This window comes from Chrysemys picta, chromosome 8 (genome assembly GCF_011386835.1).
Source record: "Chrysemys picta bellii isolate R12L10 chromosome 8, ASM1138683v2, whole genome shotgun sequence".
NCBI lineage: Eukaryota > Metazoa > Chordata > Testudines > Emydidae > Chrysemys > Chrysemys picta.
In genome coordinates, this window is record NC_088798.1 from 68306228 (window position 1) to 68334089 (window position 27862).

The following is a 27862-nucleotide window of genomic DNA, read 5'->3' on the forward strand; positions in this document are numbered from 1 at the left end:
CCCCGCTCCGGTGGTGTGCCTCTGCCATGGTCCCCAGCGCTCCCTGGAGAGGGGATCCCCATGAACGCCAGTGGGAGGGGTCGCCACAGAGCCGTGCCCAGCAGCCCAGGCTGAGCACAGCCCATGGCCAGGGTGGGCGTGCCATGCATACATCTCAGCCCGGTTCCCAGGGGTCAGTGCCCTGACTGACTGCCTGACTCAGGCCTGCAGTGACCACATCTCCTTGTGGGGTGCGGGGTGAGACCCACACCGACTAGACAGCCCCACCGCTTTGCACCCCAGGGTTTGTGGCATGCAAGAGACTGCCCCATGTCTCCTGCTCCCAGCACCAGGATGCCCAGGGAGAGAGAATTTATAATGGGCACCCTGTGGGGAGAGTCCCTGCATGTACTTCCCTCAGCTCTGCAGGGGAAGCTGTGTGCGCACGTGGGTGCAGGGGCTGGGTGTTATTGGGACAGGGCCGTGTGCACAAGTTAGTAGTGTGGATGGTGATTGTGTGTGGTGGGAGTGCGGGGGCTGGGTGTTATTGGGGCTGGGCCATGTACACATGTTGGGGGTGCGGGTGTGTGATGTGTGTGTGGGGGCTGGGTGTTATTGGGGCAGGGCCATGTACACATGTTGGGGGGGGGTGGGGGGGGTGAGGGCTGGAGGGGGTTATCTTTGGGGGCTGTCCATGCTTTTCCCTGTTGCTGTTCGTTCAGCTAGATCCCCACCTATCCCTCCACCCTCCATCGGCTTCAGTTCCCCATGTGAAAAGCACCACGATCGGGGTGGGTAATGGGGCTCTTGGCCCTGGGTTGAGATCTAGAGCAGGTCTGTGTGCCTGTTGGCTGTCTGCCAGCCCATGTGAGGGGTCAGTGATGCCCTAGGCCATGCCCGCTCCGACTGCCCTTCTCTTTTCCAGTAGGCTCCCAGGACAGTCTGCTGGAGATAACCTACCGCTGCAATGCCCTGCCGGTGCTGTGCGACCCCACCACCCCGAAGCCTGAGGACCTCCACCTGCAGCTGCTGGGCCCTGGCCCTGATTCCACCCATGCCCTGGGCAGCCCCATAGGTAGGAGTGACTGCTTGGTGAAGCTGGAGTACTTCCGCTTCCCCCCAGGCGCTGCGTCACCGTCAGAGCCACTCCTGGGCAGCCTGGAGCTCATCAAGTTCCGTGAGTCGGGCATTGCCTCGGAGTACGAGTCCAACACGGACGAGAGCGAGGAGCGTGACTCGTGGGCCCAGGAGGAGCCACCGCGTCTGCTCAACGTGCGGCACACACAGGGCCTGGGGGACAGCCTGGACGATGAGATCGCTGTGTAGGAGGGTGGCTGTCTCTAGACCGAGACAAGGAGGAGATAGTCCTGGGGAGGGAAGCAGCTGCTGGAGGCCAGGGCTCAGTTCAGTGCTTTAGGCCTGGGTAGGCAGTAAAAGCTCCCTCTCTGCCCCTGTGGCAGGACAAAGTCAGGGCTGCGCTACCTGCAGCCCACACCATCCCAGCAGGCTCTCAGAGCTGTAAGTGCATGTCCTGGCCTTGCTGTGAGAGAGAGGAGATTGAGTGAGCACCCACCCAGCACAGCCACAGAGCACACAGGAGCAGGCACAGGCACATACCCTCCTACGATGTGCAGTCACGTCCGCAGGTCCCTCACCGCGCTGCCCCAAGGCTCTGCCAGCCTGCTGTGCCAGCTTCTGCTCTGACCAGACTCCATAGGCTATGGCCAGCGATGTGTGGCTGTACATCCATGGCACAGCTTTGTCCTCTGTAATGGAACTGGGGATATTTTCGTTAGCCATAAAATCTATAACCCTTGTCTGAATCCTACCAAGCTCTTGGCCCCATAACATCCTGTAGCAAGGAGTTCCACAGGCTCATTGTCCATTCTGGGTAAAAATGAAGAATTTCCCTTGATCAGTGTTAGATTCGTTGCCTTTTATCATCAGTGTACCTCCCCTGGTTCTCACTGAGACAGAGCTCCCACCCGCTTTCTTATCCCATTCAGTCTTTGACATGGCCCTGTCATGTCCCCTCCTATTCATCCCATCTCCAAACAGAGCAGAGTCAGGGGGAATGGTCACAGGAGCTCAGCGTACGGGTAACTCTGCTCCCAGTGGAGTCGAACTATAGATTTCAGTGAGAGACCACCCAGTCCTTGAAACTCCCCGTCCTCAGATGGAGCCTCTCGGCATTGTGGGCACTTGCCTCTGAGCCTCCTTCGATTCCTGGGGAACCAGACCTGACCTTACTGTTGCAGGTCATGGAATGCCCCATATCTGTATAACAGATCCTAGCTCTCTGAACTCCCCACACAGCCGGTGGCAACGGAGCATCTCCCAGCCGGCACTGTATTCATGCCCACACAGCCCTGGGAGGCCAGGCAGGGCTATTGCCTGCTGGACAGATGGGCACTGAGGCACAGAGCTCAAGTCTGTGCAGCACAGGGAATTGAACCCAAGTCTCCCAGGCAGGTGCCAGCCTTGCTCTCCATGGCACCGGTTTTGGAGTTGGTCTCCATCCCAGTCTTGTGCAGCTGTTCTGCACGCTGCTGAGTGACGAGCTGGCACACTCGCTGTTCCAGTCATGCCCGGGTCGAACCTGAGCCATTCAGATCCATTTCAGCCCCCCGGTGTGAAGGAATCACAGATCAGGCATTACCATGCTCTTGTCGAGACACTTTCCCCTGCAGTCACTCCAGCCATTCTCCTCACTCAGCTAGGGCTTGCTGGCCTTCCTAGTCTTGACTAACCTCAGTATTGTGTCATCTGCCAGCACACTCTTTCCTTGTCCCCAGCTCCCTAGGGGTGTGCAGTGAGAGCGGGGCGGCAGCAGGAGATCCCAGCAGCAGAGCAGCTCAGCAGCACTGGCCTCTTCGTATTTTCTTTTTCCTTAAGTAAATCCAGGGAAATGAAATGCCAAAGCTGATGTTAATGCAGTGATGAAGTCAGGAAATTCCACAAGTTCAGGGAGCCGAACTCTTCAGTGGCGTGTACCCCCCACTATCTTGGCGGGGCAAAGTCCCAGGGCTTTTGCTTCACATTTTGGGCAGATTGGCTGCTCTGGCTCCCTAGCAGATAGGCGCCACTTCCTCCTGTTTGCTCTCAAGCTGTCTGGTAAGTTCTCCAGGCTGTGCAGCCTGGCTGGGTCAATGCTGCGGAGAAGACTGTACTGATGGGCCTTGCTGTCATGGGAGTGTTTGTTTGCTGTCCCCATGAGGCTGTGTTAACATTTGATTGGAGGGGCAGAGCAGATTCTCAGGGAAAAGGCTTTGCTCGGAGGGCGCGAAGGCTGAAAGTGCCTGTAGGTGACTCAGTAAAGATTGGCGATTTCAGAAAGCAGACGGGAGCAAGTTCGTTAGGATGGGTTGTCTTGCTGTAGCACCCAGGGTCCCGGACAGGATCTGGCCCTGTCGTGGCTGCATTGGCTATGCCCTCAAGAGGTGGCAGACTGAAAAGATGAGAAATTGACAAAAGCGGGTAGACTAGGGCTCCAAAGGCAAGCAAATGGGTTGGATGAGGGGCTCCAGCAGTGCCCTATCCACAGATCTGTATTCACTGATCTAAAATTGTTTAACCACCCCCTCTTTCCCCTGACCCCTCTCTGGGGCTTGGAGCTACCTCCAGTCGCTGCCTGCTCTCAGCTTTCCCCTGACAATTCGCTGTGATGCCATTAGCCCTGACACTAGGGCAGGGCCATGTGCAACCTTCCCCGCTGGGCCTCCTGACCATCCCCAGAGTCCTGCGAGCCTTCGGAGTTCAGAGCTGGCTGGTGAGCAGCTTCTCTCTGGAGCCACTAATAGGGAGAGCGCAGTGAGCAGGGGACCTGGGTCTATCTGCGGGAGGGTGAGTGGTGAGTTCACGGGGCAGTAGCTGGTGGGTTCCAGGCGTGTGTGGCAGTAACACGGGAAGTGTGTGTGGGGGGGTGAGTGCAGAGGTGCTGGACATGAAGGGAGCAGTGGAGTGGGGGAGTGAGGGCAGGGCTTGAGGAGTGGAATGGGGACAGGATGGGAACCCTAGACTGGCTAGGAAGATTCTCCAGGCTCCGAGCAGAGATGGGCTAGAGCAGGAGAGCAGGGCTCCAGAAGAGCAGCACGGTGATGGGAAGCAAAGGCTGCTACATCCTTGCCCCTCCTGGCCCCACCTTGCCTTGCCTCACCCACACTGGGCCCCAGGCATTGCCTGCTGGGCCCCCCTCTCCTAGCTGCCTCTGCAGAAAGCCCAGGCTCGACATGCGCATCATCTGTGCTTGTTCTGTCTGAGTTACCTGGCGCGTGCAGTGCGAAATCCAGAGCATGCAACCCCAGGGCAAGGCCACGGGACAGCGTGTCCCCAGCACTCCAGGTTCACTTACAGCTCTCTCAAGGGCAGCTGTGAACACTTCCCTCCACTCCCAGGGACTGACGCGTCACCATAACACTGTCGATCAGCTCACCCACTAGCTACTGGCTGGCTGGAGGAGCCCTCGGCTAAGGGCCATTCTGCCCATCTCTGTGCCCAACACGTGCTGTGTCTTACAGCCAACAGTGAGAGCTGCACTGAGGGGTGGAAGGCAGGACCTAAGGAAAGGCACCAGTCATGTTGAGGTTTCCTGAGGGTGGTTCTGGCTCTATTGGAGTAGATCTAACTGGACTTTTAGACTTGTTTCACCACCAGGACAGATGGAGCCAAAATCTCCAAAGATTCTTCTTCCAAGTGCTCAATGAAAATCTGTGATAAATCATGCAGGTTTCTGCAGTCTGGTCAGCTGCCCACGTTCAGAACTCAGGAGGCAGGCTCCAGAGACCATGAGATTGGCTTTCAAAAATAACTGGGGCTCTTTTTCTTTGCTTTCTGATTTCTGAGCCTTTAGGGAGCACTTGGGTCCTGTTTTCGGGCTTTTCTCCACAACTGCGAGGGCTAGAAACTTGCTTTTTTTGGTAAAGGAAAGCTGAGGTTCTCGCACCATCACATGCTTCCAGGAGCTGGAGTTTTACAACTCAGATTGTGAGAGCTGACAACTCTGTTTGTGCACACAAATGCACTTGCAAATGTGGATTTTGTTTATGCAAAACGATGCCCTTGCAAGTGCAATTTTTTGCACCTGAAAGGGGATACACTTGCAAAGCGATTGAGGTTTGTGTGCATGCAAATAAATGTGCTCTTAGCTACTGTGAGGGCAGTCTGGGATAACCTTTTGGAATGTGGCCCTGAGGTTTTTGGAATGCTGGAAGAAGCTTGATTACAATAATTAGTTGGCTTTTGTTTACCCAATTTCTGTGCATTATTTTGATTTTGAATGATGACTTGAACATGCAGGTGATTGAAGTCTGTGGGGGCGTGAGGGGCCCAAATAAGATCCAGATGGTCATGAAATTCCAGTCGTGCCCTTGCATGCCCACTGCTGCTGTGCCCCAGTGCTGTGAGCTGCCCCCTTGCTTCATATCACACGCTGGGAGGCTCAGTGTTTGAGCTAACCTAATGCAGGAGGAAACCAGCCAGAGCACCAGGGAAGATGCCATTAAAAAGATAGGCCAGGCCAGGGCCAGGTTGTCAGACCCTATTGACAAAGCCCTACATGCGTCAGGGAGCCTATTCCCCACCTCCTCCCCTCCTGCATCCTGGTGAAAAACTGTTATATCATACCACTGTCTCCACCACTCAGGGTGGGACCCTGCTGACCAACAGCCTGTCCCAGTGATGTCCCGTCAGAGTGCCCACAGCAGGATGGCTGCCCCGGGGCCCCAGCCTGGAAGGTAACGTCTGCCTGAGACATCCCTCCAGCCTTGTCACTCCCATGGGGCCTGCAGCTCTCCCTGCCTGTTCCTGAGGCTGTTGGTCGCTGCACCAGGACCAGGAGTCAAGACAGGCACTGACATTCCCTCTGCTCCCCTGAGGACATGGGGGCTGGGGAATGGATTCTTCCTCTCTCTTCCCCCGCCGCTCCCACTGCTCGTCTGATCTCTCTTCCTTTTTGCCTGCACCTTCTGCCTGCTCCTCCTGAGCCCGCCCCCAGCATCACCTGCCACGGGCAGCATCCGGTGGCACCTTTGGGGAACTCTAACTGAGCGGGGCCCCTGGCTGTGAGAGCCATTATCTCTGGCACAGGGGGTGTAGAAGCCCCTGAGACCAGGCCTGTGAGCTGCTGTTCTGTGGGGTCAGCACAGTGAGGGGCACTGGGCTGATGGGCCCCCAGCAGGTGGGGGCTGCAGTCCACCCTAACTGCAATGCAGGCACGGGGGCCTGGATCACGGTCATCAGCTGGTGTCTGTGGAGCTGGGGGCAGCCCTAGGTGGGAGGGGCATTTAGCTGATGTTGGTGTGTCGAGCTGCAGCGAGATGTCCAGGAGCGCCCTGGCTGGGGCTGATTTGACCCACTGGATGGAGGGAGAGGTGGTGGCAATGGCTGTGTCTTCCCACCAATGTCCCCTCCTCTCGCCAGGGCTGGGATTGGGCCAGGTGCTGTCATTCAGACAGGCAGGGCAGTGGGGAGGAGGGCCTCCTGGCCAGATGGGCTTGTGAGGGACTGGGGAGCTGCAATGCCTGGTGTGGTCCCGCTCAGAGCTCAGCTGGGCTGTTGGGCTGCCGGGCAAGAGGCTGATCTGGCCTGATGGGTGGGGTGAGCTTGCACCCGTCCCCTGCAGGCCTGGAAGGGGCAGGTGGGCACTGGCAGAGGGGGTGGGAGGTTGACCAGGCAGAACTTCAGGTGGGAAGGGATGGGAACACCAGCAGCCTGCCTAGGCCTGTTGCACAGGTAGGAGATAGGATGGGGGGCAGGATGCAGCTGGGAAAGGGAAGAAGAGAGAGATGAGAGTGCAGGGGGATAAGGGTAAGGATGGCAGCGGGATCGGGGAGGGGGCTGAGGGGACTCCCTGGGACCTTTGGAGGGGCTGGAGAGGGGACTTGGCATGTGAGAGAGTTAATGCAGTGAGGGCAGGAGAATGAGCGGCAGGGCCAGATGCAATAGGCAGGAGTCAGGGTCTGGCTGGCTGACACATGAGGGAGGGGCAGAGAGCAGGGCAGTGGGAGGGAGGGAGGAAGGAAGGAAGGACATTATTGTGAGGCTCTCACCCTCCCTGTTGCTTGTGGCAGGACCAGTCCTGTTCCCCTCTCCTCTCCTTGCCCCAGACCTGCTCTGCACAGCTCAGGTAGGAGCAGGAACAGCAGACCCAGAGGGAGCAGGAGTCCTAGTGAGAGTCCTGTGCCCCTGGGAGTCACTCTTGGGAGTCATGGCACTGGGACACCCCCTCAGGGACTAGGTGCCTTCAGGCAGGCAGGCAGCTGGCTTACTTGGCCTGCTTCCAACTCATCCTTTTTCTCAAGTATCAGAGGGGTAGCCGTGTTACTGTGGATCTATAAAAGCAGCAAAGAGTCCTGTGACACCTTATAGACTAACAGACATATTGGAGCATGACCTTTCGTGGGTGAATACTCACTTCGTCAGATGCATGAGTGATCCTTTTTCTCATCACTCTGGTCTGCTCCCGCTCAGGATGGGGGTAGGGACAGGGTGGTGGCTGCTGCTGGTTCTGAGAGCAGCCCCTTCTCTTGGGGGCCTTTGAAAGGCCGGTAGCCAGTGGCGTGAAGCAATGTGAAGGGGCATTGCTGGAAGGCCCCAGCATGCATCTCACAGGTGTCCCAGAGCTGGGCTGCAACTCTTTCCAGCCTTCTGCTGTGCCCTGGGCCCTGGAACTGTACAGCTGTAAATTCTCCTCCTCCCAACTCCACGCTGCCCAGGAACCTCCTCTCCAGCCTCACACTGTGGTGGTGGGTCTTGGCTGGGGATAGAGATAGATCTATTTTTTGTCCTTTCCTTTCCTACAACTGTTGTGTTACTAACTGTGTATTCAGTCTATCTGGGAAGCCAGTCTGTCAATGTAAGTGCACTTAACCCCTGGATGGTGTTTGTCTATTGGCTTTTGCTAAATAAATCTTTCAATTTCTCAAGGCTTTCTGTCGTCTCTTCTTTCTCTCACTGTCTCTGGATCACTCCTTCCACCTCCCAAACTTCGGGGCCCAAAGCAGGGAAACCAGTTATACCCCAGCAGCCATCCCACTTGGGAATGGAGCTTTCCAGCAGGGGGCTGGAGCAATGTGTGTAATGGGGGTGCTGAGAGCTATTGAACCAAACTATAAACCCTGTATCTGATGGAAACCACTTTAAGCCAGGGGGCATGGCAGCACCTCTAGTTCCAGCCCCTATGCTTTCCAGGCAGTGAAACTTGTCCCCAGAGAGCAGCAAAAGGCACGTCTCCCAGCAGACACTGGGGAGAGCAGGCTTGACCCAGTGCCTTCAGCCACTGGCGATATGAAGAGCCCAGTCTGCTGAACAGACACTAACCTGTTTGGGAGGGTCAAGGGGTTAGTGTCCCAGCATGGTGAGGGGAGAGCAGGCAGCATCCCAACATGATGTCCTCATCTTTGCTGAGAGAGCTGGGTTGAGTATAGATTGCCGTGAGTACCGCTCTACACTGGCACTGCCCCATCGGGCCAGGCACAGTCCGACAGCATGCGGGGCTCCGTGCTGACCCTTGTGCAGACTGGTGCTCGTGCTCTCACCGTTCAGTGGGGTGACCCACACATCCCTCTCTGTGCCAATCGCAGAGGCTGGGAGCCTGACAGAGCCCCAGCTAGGGAGCTGCAGCTGCTTATGAAAGTCTAATGGGGTGACCTGGGTCGTTACAGGCCTGTCAGTCTGACGTAGACCTTGGATAAGATAATAGAGTCATTGATATGGGACTCAATTAATAACAGAGGGTCATTTAATTAATGCCTGTCAACATGGGTTTATGGAAAATAGATGGTGTCAAACTAGCTTTATCGTTCTTGGATGAGATGACAGGTCTGGTTAATGAAGATAATAGTGTTGATGTAAGAGATTTAGACTTCTGTGATGTGTCTTGGAACTGCACAAAATTGTGGTTAAAAAACTACAAAGATATAAAATGAACATGTCACACTTTAAGTGGATGGCTAACTGATGGGGTCTCAAAACGTGTCAAACGGAATCATCACTGATCGGAGTGTTTCTAGTGGTGTCCTGCAGGAATCAGTTCTTGGCCGTACACTGTTTAACATTTTCATTAGTGACCTGGAAGCAAACATAAAATCATCACTGATAAAGTTTGCAGATGGAACAAAAATTGGGAGGGGCAGGGTGGTAAATAGTGAAGAGGACGGGTCACTGGTACAGAGCAATCTGGATCACTTCGTAACCTGGGCGCAAGCAAACAATATGCATTTTAATATAGCTAAATGTGTACATCTGGAAACAAAGCATGTAGGCCATATTTACAGGCTGAGGGACTCTACCCTGGGAAGTAGGGACTTTGAAAAAGACTTGGGGGTCAGGGTGGATAATCAGCTGCACATGAGCTCCCAGTGCAATGCTGTGGCCAAAAAGACTAAGGTGATCCTGGGATGCAGAAATAGGGGAATCTTGAGTATGAGTAGAGAGATTATTGTACCTCTCTATCTGGCACTGCTGCGACCTCTGCTGGAATCCTGTGTCCAGGTCTGGTGCCCACAGTTCATGAAGGATGTTGATAAGTTGGGAAGGGTTCCGAGCAGAGCCACAAGACTGACTGAAGGATTAGAAAACCTGCTTTATAGTGATAAACTCAAGGAGCTCAATCTATTTAGCTTAACCAAGAGGTGGTTAAGGGATGACTTTCTCACTGTCTATATGTATCAACATGGGGAACAAATGTTTGTTAATGAGCTCTTCAGTCTGGCAGAGGAACATCCAACATGACCAAATGGCTGAAAGCTGAAACTAGATAAATTCAGACTGGGAATAAGATGTAAATTTTGAACAGTGAGAGTCATTAACCACTGGAACAAATTACTGGGGGCCATGGGAGATTCTCCATCCCTGACGATTTTTAAATCAAGACTGGGTATTTTTCTAACAGATCTTCTCTGGGAATTATTGTGGGCTGGTCTCTGGCCTGTGTCCTACAGGAGGTCAGACTAGAAGATCGCGATGGTCTCTTCTGGCCTTGGGGTCTATAGATGTGTACCATTTAGTTCCTGGGGGGGGCTGGCCAGGATGGTGGCCATCACCCTGGCAGAGCTTCCCAATCAATGCTGGGGGCCTGCCGAGCTGCTCGTTGTCACTGTTCAGCCAGGGCCGCAGCCGTTCAGTCCTACGCAGCAGCTGGCTGGTGTCTAGAGCAATACAGAACAGGCCCCGTCTGACCCGTTACTGCCATCACATGGGTGACTGCAAACCGCAATGGCTGAGGAGCTGACCTCAGCAAATGGGAGATCCAGCTGGGACCTCCCATTGTGTTCACTTCATGCCCTGCCTTTGTTACCAAAGCGCCGTACCTGGTGGATGGGAATATACTGCTGCTGCTTGTCTGTGTGTCTCACAGCCAGCCCTCCAGTACCATCCTGCCCATCCCCAAGCCGGATCCCCAAGTCCCCAGTACAGGGCAACCCCAGTCCTGGAGAACAACTTCTCTCAGGGCCTGTAAAATGACACAGAAAAAGATGACTTCTTATAAAACGATGAATTTTTTGTTTCCAAAGCCAAAGTGCGAGTGCACTGTGGAAAGGCGCCAGGCCGTCTTCTCCCTGCTCCCCACCAGCCTAGACAGCTCAGACAGGGAGTGGGCTTTAGAGCCATCCCAGTCATCAGTTACTGGGAATCCAGATTGCAGGAGTGAGGAATGAAAGCAGCAGTCTCCCTCGTGCTCCCCGTGCATCTCAGACCCACACCCTTCCCAGGGCTCCACAGCTGTCCCCGGAAAGCCAGGCCAGTCTGAGACTGGGCAGCAGCTGGGACGGTGCACGGAGAGGCTGCTGCCTGGAGCCCCTGCAGGATCTCACCCCTCTGCTCTCCAAACCAACCCATCCCCACTTCCCACCCGCCGACGGATCCTGGCGTGGCTTGAATAACGTCTTGACCCTTCCTTTCAACTAGCCTGGCGTTGCCTGCCCTCGCTTGTTCCGAGGAACCTCTGGGGGAAGGCTCTTTACTCTCGTGTTTGGGAAGCAGCCCAGACTTTGGCTAAAGACATCCATTCCCTCACGTTCGATGTAAGGGTCCTTCAGAGTCGCTGCCTGGTTTTCGGAAATGCCCCTCCCACACTGGACTAGTTCTGGGGACACACGCCTCCCTCAAACAGGTCCCGTGGGATCGGTCACCAGCACGCAGCGGCTCAGCTGTTGGCACTTCCTGCCCGGGCTGCTGGGCGATAGTGAAGGCTGATAAGAGTGGTCTCTCTCCCAGGGGGTCTGGAACAAGCAGCCCCAAGAAGCAGGCACCTGAGCTGTTGAGAAATAGCTTCTCGGACCCACTCCTGAAGAGTTGTTGGCTGGGGGATATGTGGGGATCTACGCCTGGGCTCTGATCAGCGCAGAGTGACAGGGGAACAGGCCTTTTCACCATAACAAAACTAGGTGCATACAGATCCCTTGGAGTGGGGCCTGGGATGCTGGGTCGGTGTGCAGGAGTCATTGTGCTAGAGTGGGGGCCTGCTGGGAGGGTGAATGGGGGGCTGCGGGGCCGTGGAGGACCAGGGGGGGCAGAGGCTGACTAGGGACTCACTCCTTAGGGGTCACACTGCTGGGGAGGGGAGGCTGTGATCCAGCAGGGAAAGGCAGGGGTTCGCCTAGTTATGTCCCAGGATGAGGGCTGGGGCTGCTGTATCCCTGCATCTAGCCCACAGGGGCCCCTGCCACAGGGTGCTCCACAGAGAAACGCTGCCTGCTCCTAATAATCTGCTTTATTCGGGTTCTGCCGTAGAGAGTGTAAAGCGCTGCACTGCCCCCAGGCGGAATGTGCTGGGGGCTGCGCGTCCACCGGGGGCTGGGTCACTTAGGTGTTTTACAGCTGCCAAAGGCCGGCCGGTTGCTGGGCCGGGCCGTGCACTCCTTCTCCCACAGCACTTTGAGCCTGTGGTAATACACCTGGCAGCTAAAGCCCTCCTTGAAGCCACACTTGACGTGGGTCTTGAGCGAGTGCAGGGTAGGGAAGACGCGGCAGCAGGCCACGCACTTGTAGCCATTCTGTGGCGCCGGCTGCCACTTGGAGGCCATGAGGATGTCCTGGGACGTGATGCAGTCCCTGGCCTCCACGCCGGGGCTGGCTCTCCTGGTGCCCTCAGTGGGGCGAGCCTTCTCCAGGGAGCAGGAGGAGGAGCAGATGCTCTCCGGGAGCTCGTCAGGCTGGCTGGTGTCCCTGGCGCTGGCCACCAGCGTGTCTGGGAAGCTGCAGGCCTCCTGCTGGCTGACCTCGTCCATGCACACGAAGTAGCTATAGGGGGAGAACCAGGGCCGGTAGATGGTGCAGTTGCACCCTAAGGGTTCGCTGCTCTGGCCGTCGCTGGGGACAGAAGCTGCCAAGAGAAGAGGCTGGAATGAGCCCCTGGCCCAGTGGAGGGCAGGCTGTGGGGAGGGAGGCCATGGTCTGGGCTCACCTTGCCCTTCCCCCTCCCCTTGGCAGCTTCCCTCCCCCTCGGGCACCACTTGGGTCGGTGTTCATCCCGGGATGCTCCTGACCCGCCTGCCCCGCCCCGATCACAGGGTTCCTGCTGGGCCAGACTGTGTGAACGTGGGCTGGCAGCCACATCTGTCACACATGGGTGAGGCTGAGAGTCTGTCGTGGAGGATTCTGTGACTTTCCGCAACCTCCGTGGGCCCAAGCAGTGGCTGGCCCCAGGGGCTGCCTGAGCGGTGGCCAGTGCGGCTGGCCCCAGGGTTCCCCAGAGCAGCAGTGCCCAGGGCCCCCAGCTAGGATTTAGTCAGAGGTATTTATAGTAAAGGTCACGGACAGGTCACAGGCCGTGAATTTTTGTTTACTGCCTGTGACCTGTCCAGAACTTTTACTAAAAATACCCATGACTAAATTGTAGCCTTATACCTGGCAACTGGCAGCATCTCCGGGGGTTTGCTCTGTGCGTCCCAGGGACGGGCATCACCTGCCGGTTCCTCCAACACCCCCACACTCTCAGAGTCCAGAGGGACACAGGCACAGGCGCTCAGAGAGCACAGATAGATACACAGACAGTGGCTGTCCGAGTTTGCGCGCACACAAAAGGCCCCCACCACGTGCTGCTGTTGTGCTGTGCCAGGGGGCGCTGGATGGGTGCAGGGGGCATTGCTTGTCCAGGGCTGGGCCCCTCAAGGAAATGTTTTGGAAATTCCTGTGTTACAAATACACAGAGAAAAGCCAGTGAACCAAAGGGGCACCAAGTGTGTGTCTCGGGGGGGTGGAGAGGCCCCAAACAAAGGGGTAGCGTGGGGCATGGCAGCAGAGAGGGGACCCTATGGTGCCGACGACTGGTCTGGGCTTGTCTCCAGCAGTCAGTTCCCTTCACGGAGCGTTTGGAGAGCCACGCTGGTGCCCTCCTGGAGGGGAAGCTGGGTCAGTGTGATACAAGGAGCCCCTTCCTGTCCCCAAGGGAAATGCACATCCTGCCACACTGTGACTTTGTGCCCCAAGTCATCCCCTGCTCAGCTCTGCTTCGCTGAGCACTGTAGGGAGCCTCTGTAGTGTAATGGAAGAGATAGCTGGGTCTGACTGGAACCCAGTGTTTGTGGCCCCAGGGCTGGGGAACAGGGTTGCCATGTAGTGCAGGCCCCCCGGGAAATGGTCAGACCTTTCCTCTCCCTGCATGTGCCGTGGGCAGGGCAGGGGCAGAGCTGTCCAGCTGCAGGTCCTGGCCATTCACCCAACGCTGGGAGGCTCAGAGGGCAGCGCTGATCCCAAGCAGTGGTGGTGCGTGACGGGCATCGAGGACTGGCTCAGGCACAAGCCTGTGATCGGTCAGAAAAGCGTACAAGCAAGGGGGGGTTCTGTGGCTGAACAGCGACCGCCCCGGCCTGAGATCCTGCACGAGGCCTCTGGGCACATGAACGACAGGCCCATGCATTTTCCCTTGCCCAGTTTTACAGCTAGGGAAATGAGGCCCAGAGCAGGACAGTGCCTTGTCCAAGGTCACCTGCCAATGCCTAGCCCTGCTGGAAGTAGCTCACTGGTTTCCTGACTTCCTGGGCCTGGCCTGGTTGGCTGTGTTTTGCCTAGGAAAGGTGGCGTGTATGACCCAAGGCGGGGATCAGAGCTGGCTCATCTCCTGGCCTCTGCTACTGACTTACTGTGGGACCTTGCCCAACTCACTTAGGCCACAATTTTCAAGAGAGGCCTCTGGTTTTGAATGCCCAGTTTGGGACAGCTGGCCCCTGATTCCAGAAGTGCTGGGGGCCCACAGCTCGCATGATCTCAGTGGGAGCTGTGAGTGCTCAGACCCACTGCAAATCAGGCCCCAGGGCTCTAACAATGAGTACCGAAAATCAGAGCACACTTTGGAAAACATCAGCATCTGTGTGCTTCAGTTTCCCCACCAGTACAGCAGGGATCATACCCCTCCTCCACCTCATGGGCTGTCCTGGGATGCTGCTTATAAAGTGCCCTGGGGCAGGTGGTGAGGGTGCTGGAGAAGTGCAACGTCATTCTGTTCCATGCCATGCGAGGGCTGGCTGTGGGCTCTCACTGTGGCCCCGTTACCTGGCAGACTGGGCGTGCTCCTGGGGGATGGCAGCTCACGTACGCTCTTCATGGCATAGCTGGGCAGACGAGGCCCAGAGATCGTCAGCAGGGAGAAGTTCTCCATTCCCTCTTGAGACGGGTGCAGAGAGCAGGTCCTGGCTGGAGAGTTTCTGGGGCTCTGGACAGCCTCTGGCTGGATTGCCCAGGGCCTTGGCTTTGTGACATCACCAGCTGACCTCACAGTCACCAGGTGGGTCCCCCAGCTCCAGCGAGGGATCAGCGTGGCTCTGGAGGAAAGGAGTGGGGAGCGTCTGGCCTGGGTGTTTGAATGGGTTTAAAGAGGTTATGTAGCAGCTGTTCCTGGGACTCGTCTCTGTAAGTCTTGAGGCCTTTGCTAGTGCGTACAGTGGCCTAGCAAGGACCATGCCACAGCCCTGAGATATCAGTGACTGCATCTGGAGACAGGCACGTTCCAGTCTCATGGCACACGCATTGACTGCGTGTGTCCAAAGTACTCGCGTTCACTCTGCCCCATGCACCCAGTACTCCTGCACACGTACAGCCATTTGCCATTAGGTCCTGCAGCCCCTTTCGTCTTGGACCGTTTGTTAGCACTCAAGCACTTGGATTATCCTGGAGCAACTCTCTCCAAAGCCCACCTGCCGGCCTCTGGTGCAGGACATTCCGGCTTCGAACACCTGATCATAAAGAGGTATTTGAAATGGCTGTTACTTGTTTTCCCAGCTGCTTGTGAGTCCCCCGACCCCTCTTGGTTTAAATCTAACCCTCAGGAAACTGAGGGAGGTTCTGTTTGCGCCATGGGGAGAGTGCTCGTTGTATTGTCTGTCTCTAAAGACTGCAGCCAAGAGTTTCAAAAATGGGGGCCCATAGCTAGGTTGCGACGTCCCTATGTAGGCACCTGGCTAAGCAGCCAGATTTGTACAAGTGCTGTACCCACCAAAGGCTGACTTGAGACCCCCAGTTGTGCAAAGCTGGCTCTGCCCCCTGGGTGGCCATGGTATCAGCCTGGAGAGTTAAGGAGATGCCAGTCGTGATGATGAGGCTTGCCACATGGTGGTCCATGGCAATGGGTGTCCTTCCCCCACACTTCGCCATTCTGACTTTCACCATCTGTATTTTCTCCAGCCCAAGCACATTCCTAGGGCAAGCTATATTGCGCCGTCTATAGGTTAAAAAAGCTCGCAGCTGTTATCTAGTTAGGACTAAACCTATTTACAGCTCACCTAGGGCATTTGTGCCATGTAGAGAGAGCTGCAGGGAGAGAGTTGGTCTCCGCTCAGCGGTTGCCTGACTGAACCAGATTCTGCTAGGAACTTACAGGTGTGGGTCACAGGCCAAAGGGCTTCAGACACCTTGGACCAGGTCCAAAGCTGCTTCTGCAGCATGTCTCAGAAACACCTCTCTCTGGGCATGGCTACGCTGCAATTAGACACCTGTGGCTGAGGTCTGCCTGGAGTGCAAGTCAGACTTCTATGCAGCATTGCTCTCAGCTTTACAGCTAGATCTGCTGCCAGGAGGAGAACAGCAGTGCCATCCTATTCCCTCCCCCTTCCCTGCACATAGCAGCCGCAGCTGGGTCAGATCAAGCCCCAGAAACTTCCCCTGGCTGCAGGAAGCTCTGCACCTCAGTGGGGGTCTGGGTGTGGGGTGGGTTCCAGGTGCGGGAGGTGAGGCTCAATGGAGGGGTTGGGTGCAGGGGGGTTGGATGGACAGGGGGAGCAGCTCCCTGTACAGTTACTCCCTCCCCTCACCTATGCACCCAGAGCCCTCTAACACTGAGCCCCCCTGCATCAGGAGCCCCCCATACCCAGAACCCCCCCCTTAAGCCCCCCAAACCTCTACTCTGCTGAGCCTCACCCCCTGCTACAGGAGCCCCCACACTCATACCCTCACCCCACTGATCCCCAACCAGCTGCACCCTGACCCCCCCAACCTAACAAGCCCCACTCCCCCATACCTCCCCCCAAGCCCTAACCACCTTCACCTGGACTCCCCTGTAGAGTTCCATTCCCCCTGCACCAGAACCATGCACTAACCCCTGTGCATCCAGATTCCCCCCTGTACCCAGACCTCCCACCATGCTACCCGCACTCAGATTGCGCCACACAGAACCCTAGTACTCTTGAGGGAATTGTGTGCCAGAAAAATAAAACATTTAAAATTCTACAAAGTCCTGCATATTTTAATTGTCAAAATAACACAGAAAAACAATAACAATATAATCACATCATTTTCAATTATTTTGGTAATAATAATTGTCAGCAAATAATTGAAAATAGTGTGATTATATTGTGTTATTCTGACAAAATATGCAGAAAGAATTTTAAAATATTGTGCGCAGAAATTTTTTATTTTTTGGTGCAGAATTCCCTCAGGAGTAACATTGAGCAGATATTTTCAAAGAATTATCCGCCACTCCAAGACTTTTCTTGAGTGATAACAGCTAATTTAGAATCCATCATTGTGTATGTATAATTGGGATTATGTTTTCCAGTGTTGATTACTTCGCACTTATGAACTTTGAATTACATCTGCCATTTTGTTGCCCAGTCACCCAGTTTTGTGAGATCCCTTTGTAACTCTTTGCAATCTGCTGCGGACTGAACTATCTTGAGTAATTTTGTATTATCTGCAAACTTTGTCACCTCACTGTTCCCTCCCCTTTCTAGATCATTTATGAACAGCACAGACCCTTGGGGGACCCTGCTATTTACCTCTCTCCTTTCTGTAAACTGACCATTTATTTCTACCCTTTGTTTCCTATCTTTTAAGCAATTATTGATCCATAAGAAGACCTTCCCACTTACCCCATGACCTCTTACCATTGTCCGTTCTTGACAGCGTGTGTGTTCTCTCTGTGTGCTGCACCAGCTCTTGAGGTAGCTGGCCAAGCAGACCTCGATCGAACTGCCCAAGAAGACCACAGACTCAGTTCGGTAGCGAAGGCACTTAGACAGATCTATTGCCAACGTAGCACAGTCCTAGTGCCCGGCAGACTCTATGGGGCCACTAACACGCGTATGCCTGTCACAATGGACTCAGCTCAGTGAGTGGCTGAACCTTCCTCTCCCACCTCGGCCAGACAAAGACACCCCGTCAGCAACCCCTCTTTCATACAGTGATACAAACCAGTGACATATTGCCCCTCTGACGTGGCTAGTTATCATCCTTTACCTTGTATCTGTTGGTTTGATCAAAACATCTCTCTCCATCACACTGTCATGCTGACCTTATCTTTAGGAGGGGTCAGTGTGGCCCTATTATCTTCGGGGAGTGTGTTTATACCATACTAGGTATCAGGGTGTTCTGGCACCTTCCTTCTGGAATGTGTTTATGTGTGCCTCCTGTGCCCAGCACTTCTTAGGAGTTTTTGCAATACTAGCCCTGTTCTTGTCAAGTTCATGTATCGGATAGTGAACCTACAAGCAGGCATGTCTTGTAACAGGGCCTGGTTTTTGCTCATAGCCTGACTCTTGCTAACTTTGCTTTATAGTATCAGGGCCTGACTTTACTTCAGGCCTTAGGCCTCATACCAGGCCCTTTATACCAGGTCTCATGTCTCAGGCTTTCTCTTTCTAATACATTTATTTTGCTTAAAAGCCTTTGGAAGGGACCTTGTCAAAGGTTTTCTGAAAGTCTGAGTTCACTAGATCCACTGGATCATCCTTGTCCATGTGTTTGTTGACCTCCTCAAAGAATTCTAGTAGATTGGTGAGGCATGATTTCCCTTTAAAAAGCCATACTGACTTTTCTCCAACAAAACGTGTTCATCTATGTGTCTGATAATTCTCTTCTTTACTATAGTTTCAACCAATGTGACTGATACTGAAGTTAGCTTAACAGCATGTGATCAGGAGCCTTTTTTAAAAACCAATGTTACATTAGCCACCCTCCAGTCATCAGGTCCAGAGGCTGGTTTAGGTGATAGGTTACATACCACAGTTAGTAGTTCAGCAAGTTCATATTTGAGTTCCTTCAAAAGAACTCTTGGGTGAACACTATCTGGTCCTGGTGACTTATTATTGCTTAATGTGTCAGTTTGTTCCAAAACCTCCTCTAATATGGTACAATTGCTCAGATTTATCACCAAAAAGAATGTCTCAGGTGTGGGAATCTCCCACACAGCCTCTGCAGTGAAGACTGATGCAAACAGTTAGCGTCACCACAATGGCCTTGTCTTCCTTAGTACTTAAACTATTGCTTCTCACTGTCACACCCCTACAGACCCGCACCTTTGGTTCTCCTTCCCCACTTCTTCAGAGCCTGTTCTGGGGTTACTGGCTACGTGGCAGGAACAGAGAAGCTGACACTCCAGGCATAGTCGGGGCATGGCCCTTTCTATGTTCTGATCCATGCATTGAGATTTCATGACTCGGTCCCATGGGCTGTGCTCACTCGGGGTTCTGACTTGGAACCTGGGTCAGACACATTGTGGGGTCAGGAGACTCCCTATGGAGGCTGCTGGAAGAGCTGCAGTTACTGCCCAGGGCCTGTCTCCCTGGCTGGGGAGGTCTCTGCGGGAGAGCACAGCTCCACCAGGCTGGTCCCTGCCCCGCTGGAGGGAACTGCTCAGTGCCGGTGGGGCCGGGGTGCACTGGGCTGCATGGAGCTGGGTGCATACATTTGCATGTGTGTAAGCGTGTACAGATAGGGCCTCGTGGCTGGGTTTTTAGAAGCCTTTGGTGGTAGCTGTGGAACAGGCAGGGCCGTTTCCAGCTCCCCTGGGGTGGGAAAGGCTTGGTACCAGCGGGTCGGGGGGTGGAACTGCTGACAGCTGTGTTAGGGAGCAAAGGGCAGGCCGCTGGCTCCAGAAGAGCTAGAGCACCCCCCACCCGGCCTCAGTCCTCACCTGAAGGGAGCCCAGGAAAGGAGGAAGGGGGGTCAGTTGCCAGTCCCAGGCTCTCTTTGCTGGGCTGCCATCAAGGGAGCCATATCATGCTGGCTTCCTGGGCCCTCGCTGACCCCTCAGAGGCACATGTTCCAGCTCCTCCCCACAGGGCTGAGTGGCTGAGCAGGCCCAATCCCAGAGCTGCACTGGGCTCGCTGCGTGGACAGGCTGTTGGTCAGTGTGTGGTTGCACCATGCCATGCTCGGTGTGGCAGCAGGTATCAAGCGGAGTGCCCCAGGACTGACCCCTGGGGTTTTGTTGAACATCTTTATTAATGATCTGGATGATGGGATGGATAGTACCCTCAGCAAGTTCGCAGATGACATTAAGCTGGGGGAAGAGGTAGATATGCTGGAGGGTAGGGATAGGGTCCAGAGTGACCTAGACAAATTGGAGGATTGGGCTAAAAGAAATCTGATGAGGTTCAACAAGGACAAGTGCAGAGTCCTGCACTTAGGACGGAAGAATCCCATGCACTGCTACAGGCTGGGGACCGACTGGCTACGAGGCAGTTCTGCAGAAAAGGACCTGGGGATTACAGTGGATGAGAAGCTGGATATAAGTCAGCAGTGTGCCCTTGTTGCCAAGAAGGCTAATGGCATATTGGGCTGCATTAATAGGAGCATTGCCAGCAGATCAAGGGAAGTGATTATTCCCCTCTATCAGGCACTGGTGAGGCTACATCTGCAGTATTGCATCCAGTTTTGGGTCCCCCACTACAGAAGGGATGTGGACAAATTGGAGAGAGAGTCCAGCGGAGGGCAAGGAAAATGATTAGGGAGCTGGGGCTTATGACTTATGAGGAGAGGCTGAGGGAACTGGGTTTATTTAGTCTGCAGAAGAGAAGAGTGAGGGGGGATTTGATAGCAGCCTTTAACTACCTGAATGGGGGTTTCAAAGAGGATGGAGCTAGACTGTTCTCAGTGGTGGTAGATGACAAAACAAGATGCAATTGTCTCAAGTTGCAGTGGGGGAAGACTAGGTTGGATATTAGGGAAAACTATTTCACTAGGAGGGTGGTGAAGCATTGGAATGGGTTACCTAGGGAGGTGGTGGAATCTTCATCCTTAGTGGTTTTTAAGGCCTGGCTTGACAAAGCCCTGGCTAGAATGATGTAGTTGGGATTTGGTCCTGCTTTGAGCAGGGGGTTGGACTAGATGACCTCCTGAGATCTCTTCCAACCCTAATCTTCTATGGTTCTATGATTCTAAGCTGCTCTGAAATCCGAATCAGAGTATTTACATGGGGCTTTGCACCAGTCTGAACAGCGGTGTAAGTGAAACTGATGCAGCTCTCCCATGCAGACGTGGCCTTAGCCCCGGCTAGTGTAGCATGTTGACACGTCCCCACGGCTCCCTGACTTCTGCTGGGCAATCGTGGCTGTAGACAGCGATCTAGGGAGGGACTGCCCGCCCTCGAGTGTCAGCCCAATAAGAAGAGCCATCTCATGGCTGCACCACAATGTCCACTGCGTGACGTGCTACAGACATGTCTCTTCATTGCTGATGCTGGGTCTGCATAGTCCCCTGAACAGTGGTGCCAGCGGAGGGAGAGGTGTGCCGCACAGGCAGGTCCCTCATTGCAGGAGGCTCATGGGTGTAGCCAGTGGGGGGAGACTGAGCACTTCCCTCCAGAGACATCAAGCTTTCTGCTCTGAAAATCGCTTTCTCTGTTTGCAACCTGCTTCCCAAGTCATGTTCAGTGTCAGGTAAGAGCTGACGCTGCTGAGCAACCTGCGCCTGTGTGTCTGTACCAGAGTGAGCATTTCCCCCCCCCTCCCCGCCTTCCTCCTGCCCTCAACCCTGCCCGCTCCCGCCATTCAGCCCCGGCCCCATATGGCACTGAACAGCACACTGTCCATTGCACTGCCCCAGGGTGCCTGTCTGTTCCCAGTCAGTCTGAGATGGGGGCCCAGGTGCAGCTCTCCGTCCCTAGGAGGGGGCGTCTCCAGCCAGCCAGAAGGCTGGGGTTCTTAGGGTACACTCCCAGCCAGGTGTGAGAGCGGCCCCACCTAGCTCTGAAAGGGGCTAGCCCGAGATCCACCCTGTGGCTGAGGCTGACTGGCTGTTGCGCTCTGGAGAACACAAGAGCTCCCTATTCTGCTGGCTTGTCTCTATCCACGCTGGGTTTCAGAGACAGGAAAGCTGCCTGGCAAAGATTGGTCAGAGTCTCGGCTAGGCCAGAACCCCAGGAGGGTCTATGTGCTTAATGCTGTCACTCCACCCCCCGCACGCACATCCGGCCCTGCTGCAGGTGCCCCATTGGAAACAACAGCTCAGCAGTCAGAGCAGCAGCAGTGCCCTCCACCTCCTATGCTCCATGGCTGTCTGCCACGGGGACGTCGGGGCAGGCTGCAGGCTTTCAGATCAACAGGGGTAGGGAGCAGGGAGAGGACAGTGGGACCTAGAGGCAGGGAGAGACCAGTGACCGATTCGGCACCCAGAGATCCCTTCTCCCTAGAGAGGTTGTGGGGCCCTGGGCTGTGTGGGAGCCTGGAACAGGCTGCCAGACGTTAGAGCAGCCAGAGGCCACTCTGATTTCTGCCAGAGGGCATTTTGGCAGCCAGAGCAGCCTAAAGATGGGTGTGCAGAACAGTCCAATCCTGGGCCAGGGCATGTCCCCCTTGGCCTGGATGGCTCCTGCCTGGACCAGGTCACTTGGACAGAGCCCAAGGGGTGTGCTCGGGGAGGGGTGGCTGCTGTGAGTGCCCAGGCTGTTCTCAAGCAGCTGAGTAACCCACAGGCTGATTCCCCGGCACAGACTTTGGGCTAGCTGAAATAGCCCCTCTCCTGTAGCACTGAGTCTCATCGCTGCCAGGGGCTTGTCAGCTGGCTGACCTGAGCTGGCTTGTTTGTGAGACCCAGGAACAGATGCTGAGGGGGGTTGCTGAGTGGGAGCTGTTTGCAATATCACTCACAAGCCAGATTCTTCTCCTAGCACCCCCACGGCCCTCTACAAAGGAGAGGAAGGAGCATGTTTCCCATGTTACAGATGGGGAAACTGAGGCACGGAGCAGGGGAGTGACTTGCCCCAGGTCACCCAGGGGGTTGGTGGCCAAGCTGGGAACAGAACGCAGGCTGCACGACTTCCAGGCTAGCACCTAGCTTGTGAAGCATGCCACCCCTCCCCGCAGGAAGTCTGTATTCGCCAGCTAATGGAGGGGAGTGAAGAGTGTGTCTAGTGGCTGACGCAGAGCTGGGTGCTGGGTCCCCTGGGCTCCACCACTGACTCACCATTGGGCTTTGGGCAAGTCCTGAGGCCTACCCAGATTTTCACAAGTGGCCAGTGGTTTGGGGTACTGCAGTGGAGTACTCCCAGGCTTTGTTCTGCGCAAGTGCCCCCCTGCCCAGCTTCTGTGGGCCTCTCAGTGCCACTGAGGAGCACAGCCTGGGTACCTGTTCCTGACCCTGCTCATCCCAAGGGAACAAGCTCCCTCAGCCAGTGCCCGGAGGCCCTCCAGGGGCCCAGCGCCCCACCCCAGCAACCAGGGGCCAGGCTTAGGGAACCAGAGAGCTCTCTGGGAACATCAGCCTCTTGGTGCCTGTCTAATGGGGTATATCTCTAATGCCAGGCTCTCGTGCTGGCATTCCTGTTAGGGCAGCGCCTGGGGCAGCAGCTGCGGGAGCTGGAGAAGGGCCGAGCACCACACAGGTCCATGCCATGTCTCCTCCCAGCCTCGCTGCCTCCCACAGTGATCCCTGTGCTGCCTGTGGCGATGCCCAGCCCTGCCTGGCACAGTGCAGCCACCCTCTTGCCCAGTGTCACTGATCACAGGCCCCAGTAACCCTGGCTGTGGGACCTGCTGCACCAAGGAACCGAGTCTCATGTCCCTACATGCGTCCCCCAGGACCCCAGCGTGTCAGTACTGCCACCAGGAGAATCACTGCCCTTTTCTTTGTCTGGCCCATGGCTCATGCCCACAAGGCAGGTAAATCCTCCTGGGACACCGGGGTGTCTGGCAGTGACACCAGCGCTCGAGCCAGTAGCAGGAGGTTCTGCAGCCTTGGAGCAGGCCCAGACTCTTGGACTCAGGGCCTGCTGCTGGGCATGGAGGCCTGAACGACAGGGAGGGATGCAGAGCCCTGGGCTAGGGGTCAGTGGCTGCCATTGACATTAGGGCTCTGCCTTGTCATGTACTGAGCAGAAGCATTTGTAGCCTCTGGGCCCAGAGCAATGCACCTCTGTGTCTGGCAAGAGCCCCGTCTTGTGCCAACCTTGTGCATGCGCCACCCCTCTGCCCATGTGCCAGCCCCTTCTGCGCACACCACCTCCCCATATGTCAACCCCTCCACGCACACCGCCCCTTGCCTGCATGCTGTCCCCTGCCTGCATGCTGTCCCCTGCCTGCACGCGCTGCCCCTTGCCTGCATGCCAACCGCTCCCCGCATGCCATTCCCTGCCTGCATGCCAACTGATCCATGCGTGCCACCCACTACCCATATGTCACCCCCTGCCTGCATGCAGCCCTTCTGCCTACATGCCAACCACTCCATGCACTCCAGGTACTGCCCACATGCCACCCCCTCCACACTCATACCAGCCCCTCCCCGCACACTGCCCATGTGCCACCTACTCCTCACAGGCCAATCACTCCATATGCGCCACCCACTGCCTGCATGCCACCCCCTTCCCGCGCACCACCCCCTCCGTACGTGCCACCTCCTCCTCATACACCAGCCACTCCCCATGCACCATGCACTCGCCCCTCTGCCCATGCGCGCCCTTCCCCTGCGCACCAACCCTTCAACTCTTCTCTTCTCTTCCAGTTGACCAAAGCATGTTTGAGAATTCAAACACAGCCCCCACGCCAAAGCTGCAACCCAGCCGGTCTGTCTCCAAAGCCTCGCTGGGCCCCCCCCTGGCAGCTCTGCCAGCCGCGGCTGAGACTGGACTGCGGGTGGGGAGCAGCCAGCACCTCAAGAACCTGAGCAAGGCTGTCGGGGCCAAAGTCAACGACTTCCTGCGCCGGAAGGAGCCTGCCAGTCTGGGTGAGGTGGGAGTGACCGAGGTCAATGCCAGCGTGGGGGCCGAGCTGTCGGGCGGGATACTCGCGCTGCTGGGGGACCAGGCCCACGATGCAGGGTGAGTCTCCCCTCAGGCATTGGCTGGCTGACTGCATGTTGACCCCCTCCCCAGCTGGAGCACATGCTAGGACTGCAGGGCCATGCTGCAGCCGTGGCACAACGGCCCTGGCTGGGGGATGCTGCGCATTGTTGCTCCCACCTCTCCGAGCCCCTCCTGTCCCACTCTCCCCCAGCTGCATGCCCTGCCCTTCCCCATCCAATGGCATCTGGGACAGATTGGCTGCAGGGAGCTCTTCCTGCTGAAAGGGGGTGGCTCCTGGCCCAGCTTGGGACTCACTGCAATGTCCGAGGAGGAGGGGAGCTGCTGCTTTAGCCCCTTTCCCATGGACCCGTCCCTACATTGAAGCCCCGTCTCTCCAGTTGGAAGCGAGGGCTGTGCCCCTCGCTAGTGCCGACAGCAGGAACTGATGCATCCCAATACAGCAGGGAGGGATTTGAAGCAGTGGGTGGCCGCGGTGAATAAAAGCAGCCCTAGGAACTATTTGACTTACTGAATTATTTCTACACCAGTAGTTTCTGCTCCCAGAGCCTGCCTGTCCAAAGGGCCTTCACTGCAGCACCCTACAGATGGGAAACTGAGGCATAGAGTGGCTGAGTGACTTGCCCAAGGTCACACAGGGTATCTGTAGAAGAGCAAAGAATTGAACTCAGGTGTCCTAAGCTAGCACCCTCTCCTGGCCCTCTTTCCTCTCTGCCATTCAGTTTGTGCGGTAAGCAATCAGCACACACGAGTTGTCTAGCTGCTGGGAGTGTGCTTGTGTCTGTGTGAGCTGATACCATACTGATGCCTTAGACTCCATCAAGCGGGCTCAGCCCTTGGATGGGAGACCATCCAGGGAACCCCCGGGCAGCTGTCAGCTCTGTGTCGGGTGTTATTGTCGCTCACCGAAGGGCCATTGTGCTTGCAGGCGTGTGCTGTTGGAAACCTTTCCCCGGCTCGACCCGCCACCCCCGGCAGCCAAGAAGCGCACACCCCGGGCTTTGAAGACCCCTCTGGACATGCTGATCTCCTCCCAGCCGGTGGTGAGCAGCCTGGAGTGCAGCGCCGAGGCGCTACCCGAGCAAGGCCAGGAACACCCCAAGCAGGCTGCCCAGGGGGAGCAGTGGAAGGTGGCATGGGACATGTCTCAGCCAGAGGGCAGTGCTGAGCTGGGTGCTCCTGGCACAGCGGTGCCAAACGGGGATGGGCCCTCCCACAGCAGGGTCCTCTCAGTGCCTGACCTCATCCACGAGGAGAACCTGGAGGGCAAACTCAAAGCTGCTGACAGGCGGGCAGTGTCCACACCCTGCCCAGAGAAACCCGCCCTCAGACTCAGCTGCCTGCTGGAGTACCAGCCCCCCATGGGCGACGTGCAGCCCGTGGCACAGCCCTCCGGCCTGGAAAATGAGGGGCCCCACCCAGACCTCCTGTCCTTTGAGTAGCAGCCCCCATGTCCCAGGGGAGTCAGCCACTTCCCCCCTCAAGAACACCCCTCCCACTCTGCTGGGGAGGGGGCATGCTGACTGCACTCTGGGGGCGCTCAGCAGTGACTTCTGTCCAGGGGGCTCGAAGAGAAGCCTGGCCCCTGCCCGCTTGTCCCCTCAAACAATGGCAGGGCATGGGGGTGATCCTCGGGGCTGTCCACACAGTCATTGCCTACCCTCCCCCCAGGCCTTAGTGCAGGCTGTGCAAGTGAGCACTGTTCACCGAGGCCAGGCCTGCACAGGCACCCTGGGCGGAACTTCCATTCTCCCCCATCAGGGTCTCCAGCCACACCCTGCACCACCTGCTGCCCTCCTGTCCCGGTACCTGTCTCACAAGCAGCCCTGGGGCTGATGGCAGGGGCAGGCCATGTGCCATTTGCCGCGGGCCCCTCTCGAGTCCCTCATACATGGTTCCTGCTCCTGCATCTCCAGCAGCACCTTTCCCTGAGCTGTGCAGAGCGAGGGGCACTGGACCTCGTCTCTTGGGGGAAGCCAGTCCGCTCCTTGCACACAGATCGCCCCACTCTAGGGCTCCCTCGGGCTGCTCTAGCCCCTCTGGGCCATACCCCATCTGCAGCAGGGACTGGTCTCTGCTGGGGGCTGGGAGAAGGGAAATGACTTGATGATGGCTCACGTGCCTTGAAGGCTATGGCCCTGAGGCACAGCCCACAGGACTGGTGTCTCCCACCTGCACTGTAAAATGCCCAGCGGCTGTTCTAGCTGGGGCCACGCACTCTCTGTCAGCCACAGAGGCAGGATAACCCATTTCTGCCTGGGGGAAATCTTCCCCTCCCACTTGATCCATCACTCTCCCAGCATGCACTGGGTACCGCTGACCGGGCAGTCTCCGTCCTATGCCCCTTTCTTACAGCGCGCTGGTGCCTACGCCCTGCGTCTAGTGTGAGCCCTCAGCCCCCTCACCTGCCTGGGCCCAGAAGGGCTGGGGTGAGGCCTAGCATCCTCATCTCTTGCCAGTGGGCCAGGCCAAGCATGGAATGTCAGGTCTCTGTATCCTGTAGGTGGATCCCAGGCCTGGCGCGCGATCTCCTGTCCTGCTCTCCTGCCAGATACCCTCCGGCTCTGTGTGGCAGTGAGCAGACAAATGAAGTTTTGTGGGTGGAGACAGTTTTATACCATCCAAATCCACCTCATCGTCCTACTGCGGTAATGAGGCCATGGCTATTGATGGGCCCTGTGGTTTGGGAAACAGACACTACGAGTAATGTACTAGCCAGGCTGAGTGCCAGCTGCTGGGAGGATGTCCTCTTGATCTTTAATTCCCAGTGAAAGGCACCATCTAAAAATGAATGATACATACAAAAGAGTCCAATGAGTGCTGCAATGTGCCAGGTAATTTTTGATACAAAATGAACCATGTATTTGTGTGTAGATTCTGTATATGTCCAAAGCTACCACACAAATAGAAATCTGTATAGAAGTATACAGCTTCTGTAAGCACCTATATAATGTATTACAGAAACACCAGAAAGTCCCTTTGTGTAATGAAGCAGAGTCTTCCACTGCACCTACGTTCTGAAAAGTCCAGAGTTAGCCCACTGTGCTTGGAGAGCCTCTCTTTATATCGTTTAGGATGTGTAGGTATTCTGGAGGAAATACACAGATTGCACAATAAAGACTTTTTCTCCAGTGTGATGAGTTTTCTCAAGGATAGCTGAGTCCAGGGAAATGGGCTTGTTCTTCAAGAGGTGTTGCTCATGTCAATTCCATGCTAGGTGTGCATGCACCCCGTGCACTGCTGCTGGAGATTTTTCCCCTGGTGGTATCCTTGGGCTGGCTGTGGAGGCCCACACTCATGCACTGGTATAAAGGGCGTCGCCAGCCCTGCACCCTCTCAGTACCTTCTTGCTGCCCGTGATGGTTGCTGGAACAGTGCTTTTGCTTCAGCAAACCTCTAGTGGTTTTTCCTGATTCTCGTTGTAAATCGTTGTTAGTA

The 27862-nt window shown here is 55.9% G+C and overlaps 2 protein-coding genes across 17 annotated transcripts in view; one reads left to right on the top strand and one right to left on the bottom strand.

The window, feature by feature from the left end:
* NOS1AP (nitric oxide synthase 1 adaptor protein) overlaps positions 1 to 27555 on the top strand; it is a 183133-nt gene extending 155578 nt beyond the window's left edge. For 9 of the 16 annotated variants that reach the window (XM_065554753.1, XM_065554755.1, XM_065554767.1 and 6 more), the window contains 3 exons: positions 905 to 1054; positions 24127 to 24442; positions 25353 to 27555. In XM_065554753.1, coding sequence (XP_065410825.1) covers positions 905 to 1054; positions 24127 to 24442; positions 25353 to 25866 — 980 coding nt within the window. In that variant the 3' untranslated portion in view covers positions 25867 to 27555. Of the gene's footprint in view, positions 1 to 904; positions 7902 to 24126; positions 24443 to 25352 lie in introns of those variants that run through there. The other 7 variants (XM_065554754.1, XM_065554756.1, XM_065554758.1 and 4 more) reach the window with 3 other exon arrangements.
* Positions 11618 to 14799, bottom strand: SPATA46 (spermatogenesis associated 46). Its single transcript, XM_065556030.1, has 2 exons — positions 14374 to 14799; positions 11618 to 12430 (listed from the first exon to the last, which is right to left on the bottom strand). The coding sequence occupies exons 1-2, from the start codon at positions 14573 to 14575 to the stop codon at positions 11778 to 11780; spliced, it is 855 nt and encodes a 284-aa protein (XP_065412102.1). The 5' UTR covers positions 14576 to 14799; the 3' UTR covers positions 11618 to 11777.
* Positions 27556 to 27862: the final 307 nt, after the last annotated feature.

Bases quoted from the DNA above. Each gene is read 5' to 3' on its own strand.
- SPATA46 (XM_065556030.1), bottom strand. From the start codon at position 14,575: ATGGAGAACTTCTCCCTGCTGACGATCTCTGGGCCTCGTCTGCCCAGC. The intron at 12,431-14,373 runs GCACTTTATAAG...CACCGACCCAAG, and splicing joins CCCTCACCACCTGCCCCAGG to TGGTGCCCGAGGGGGAGGGA.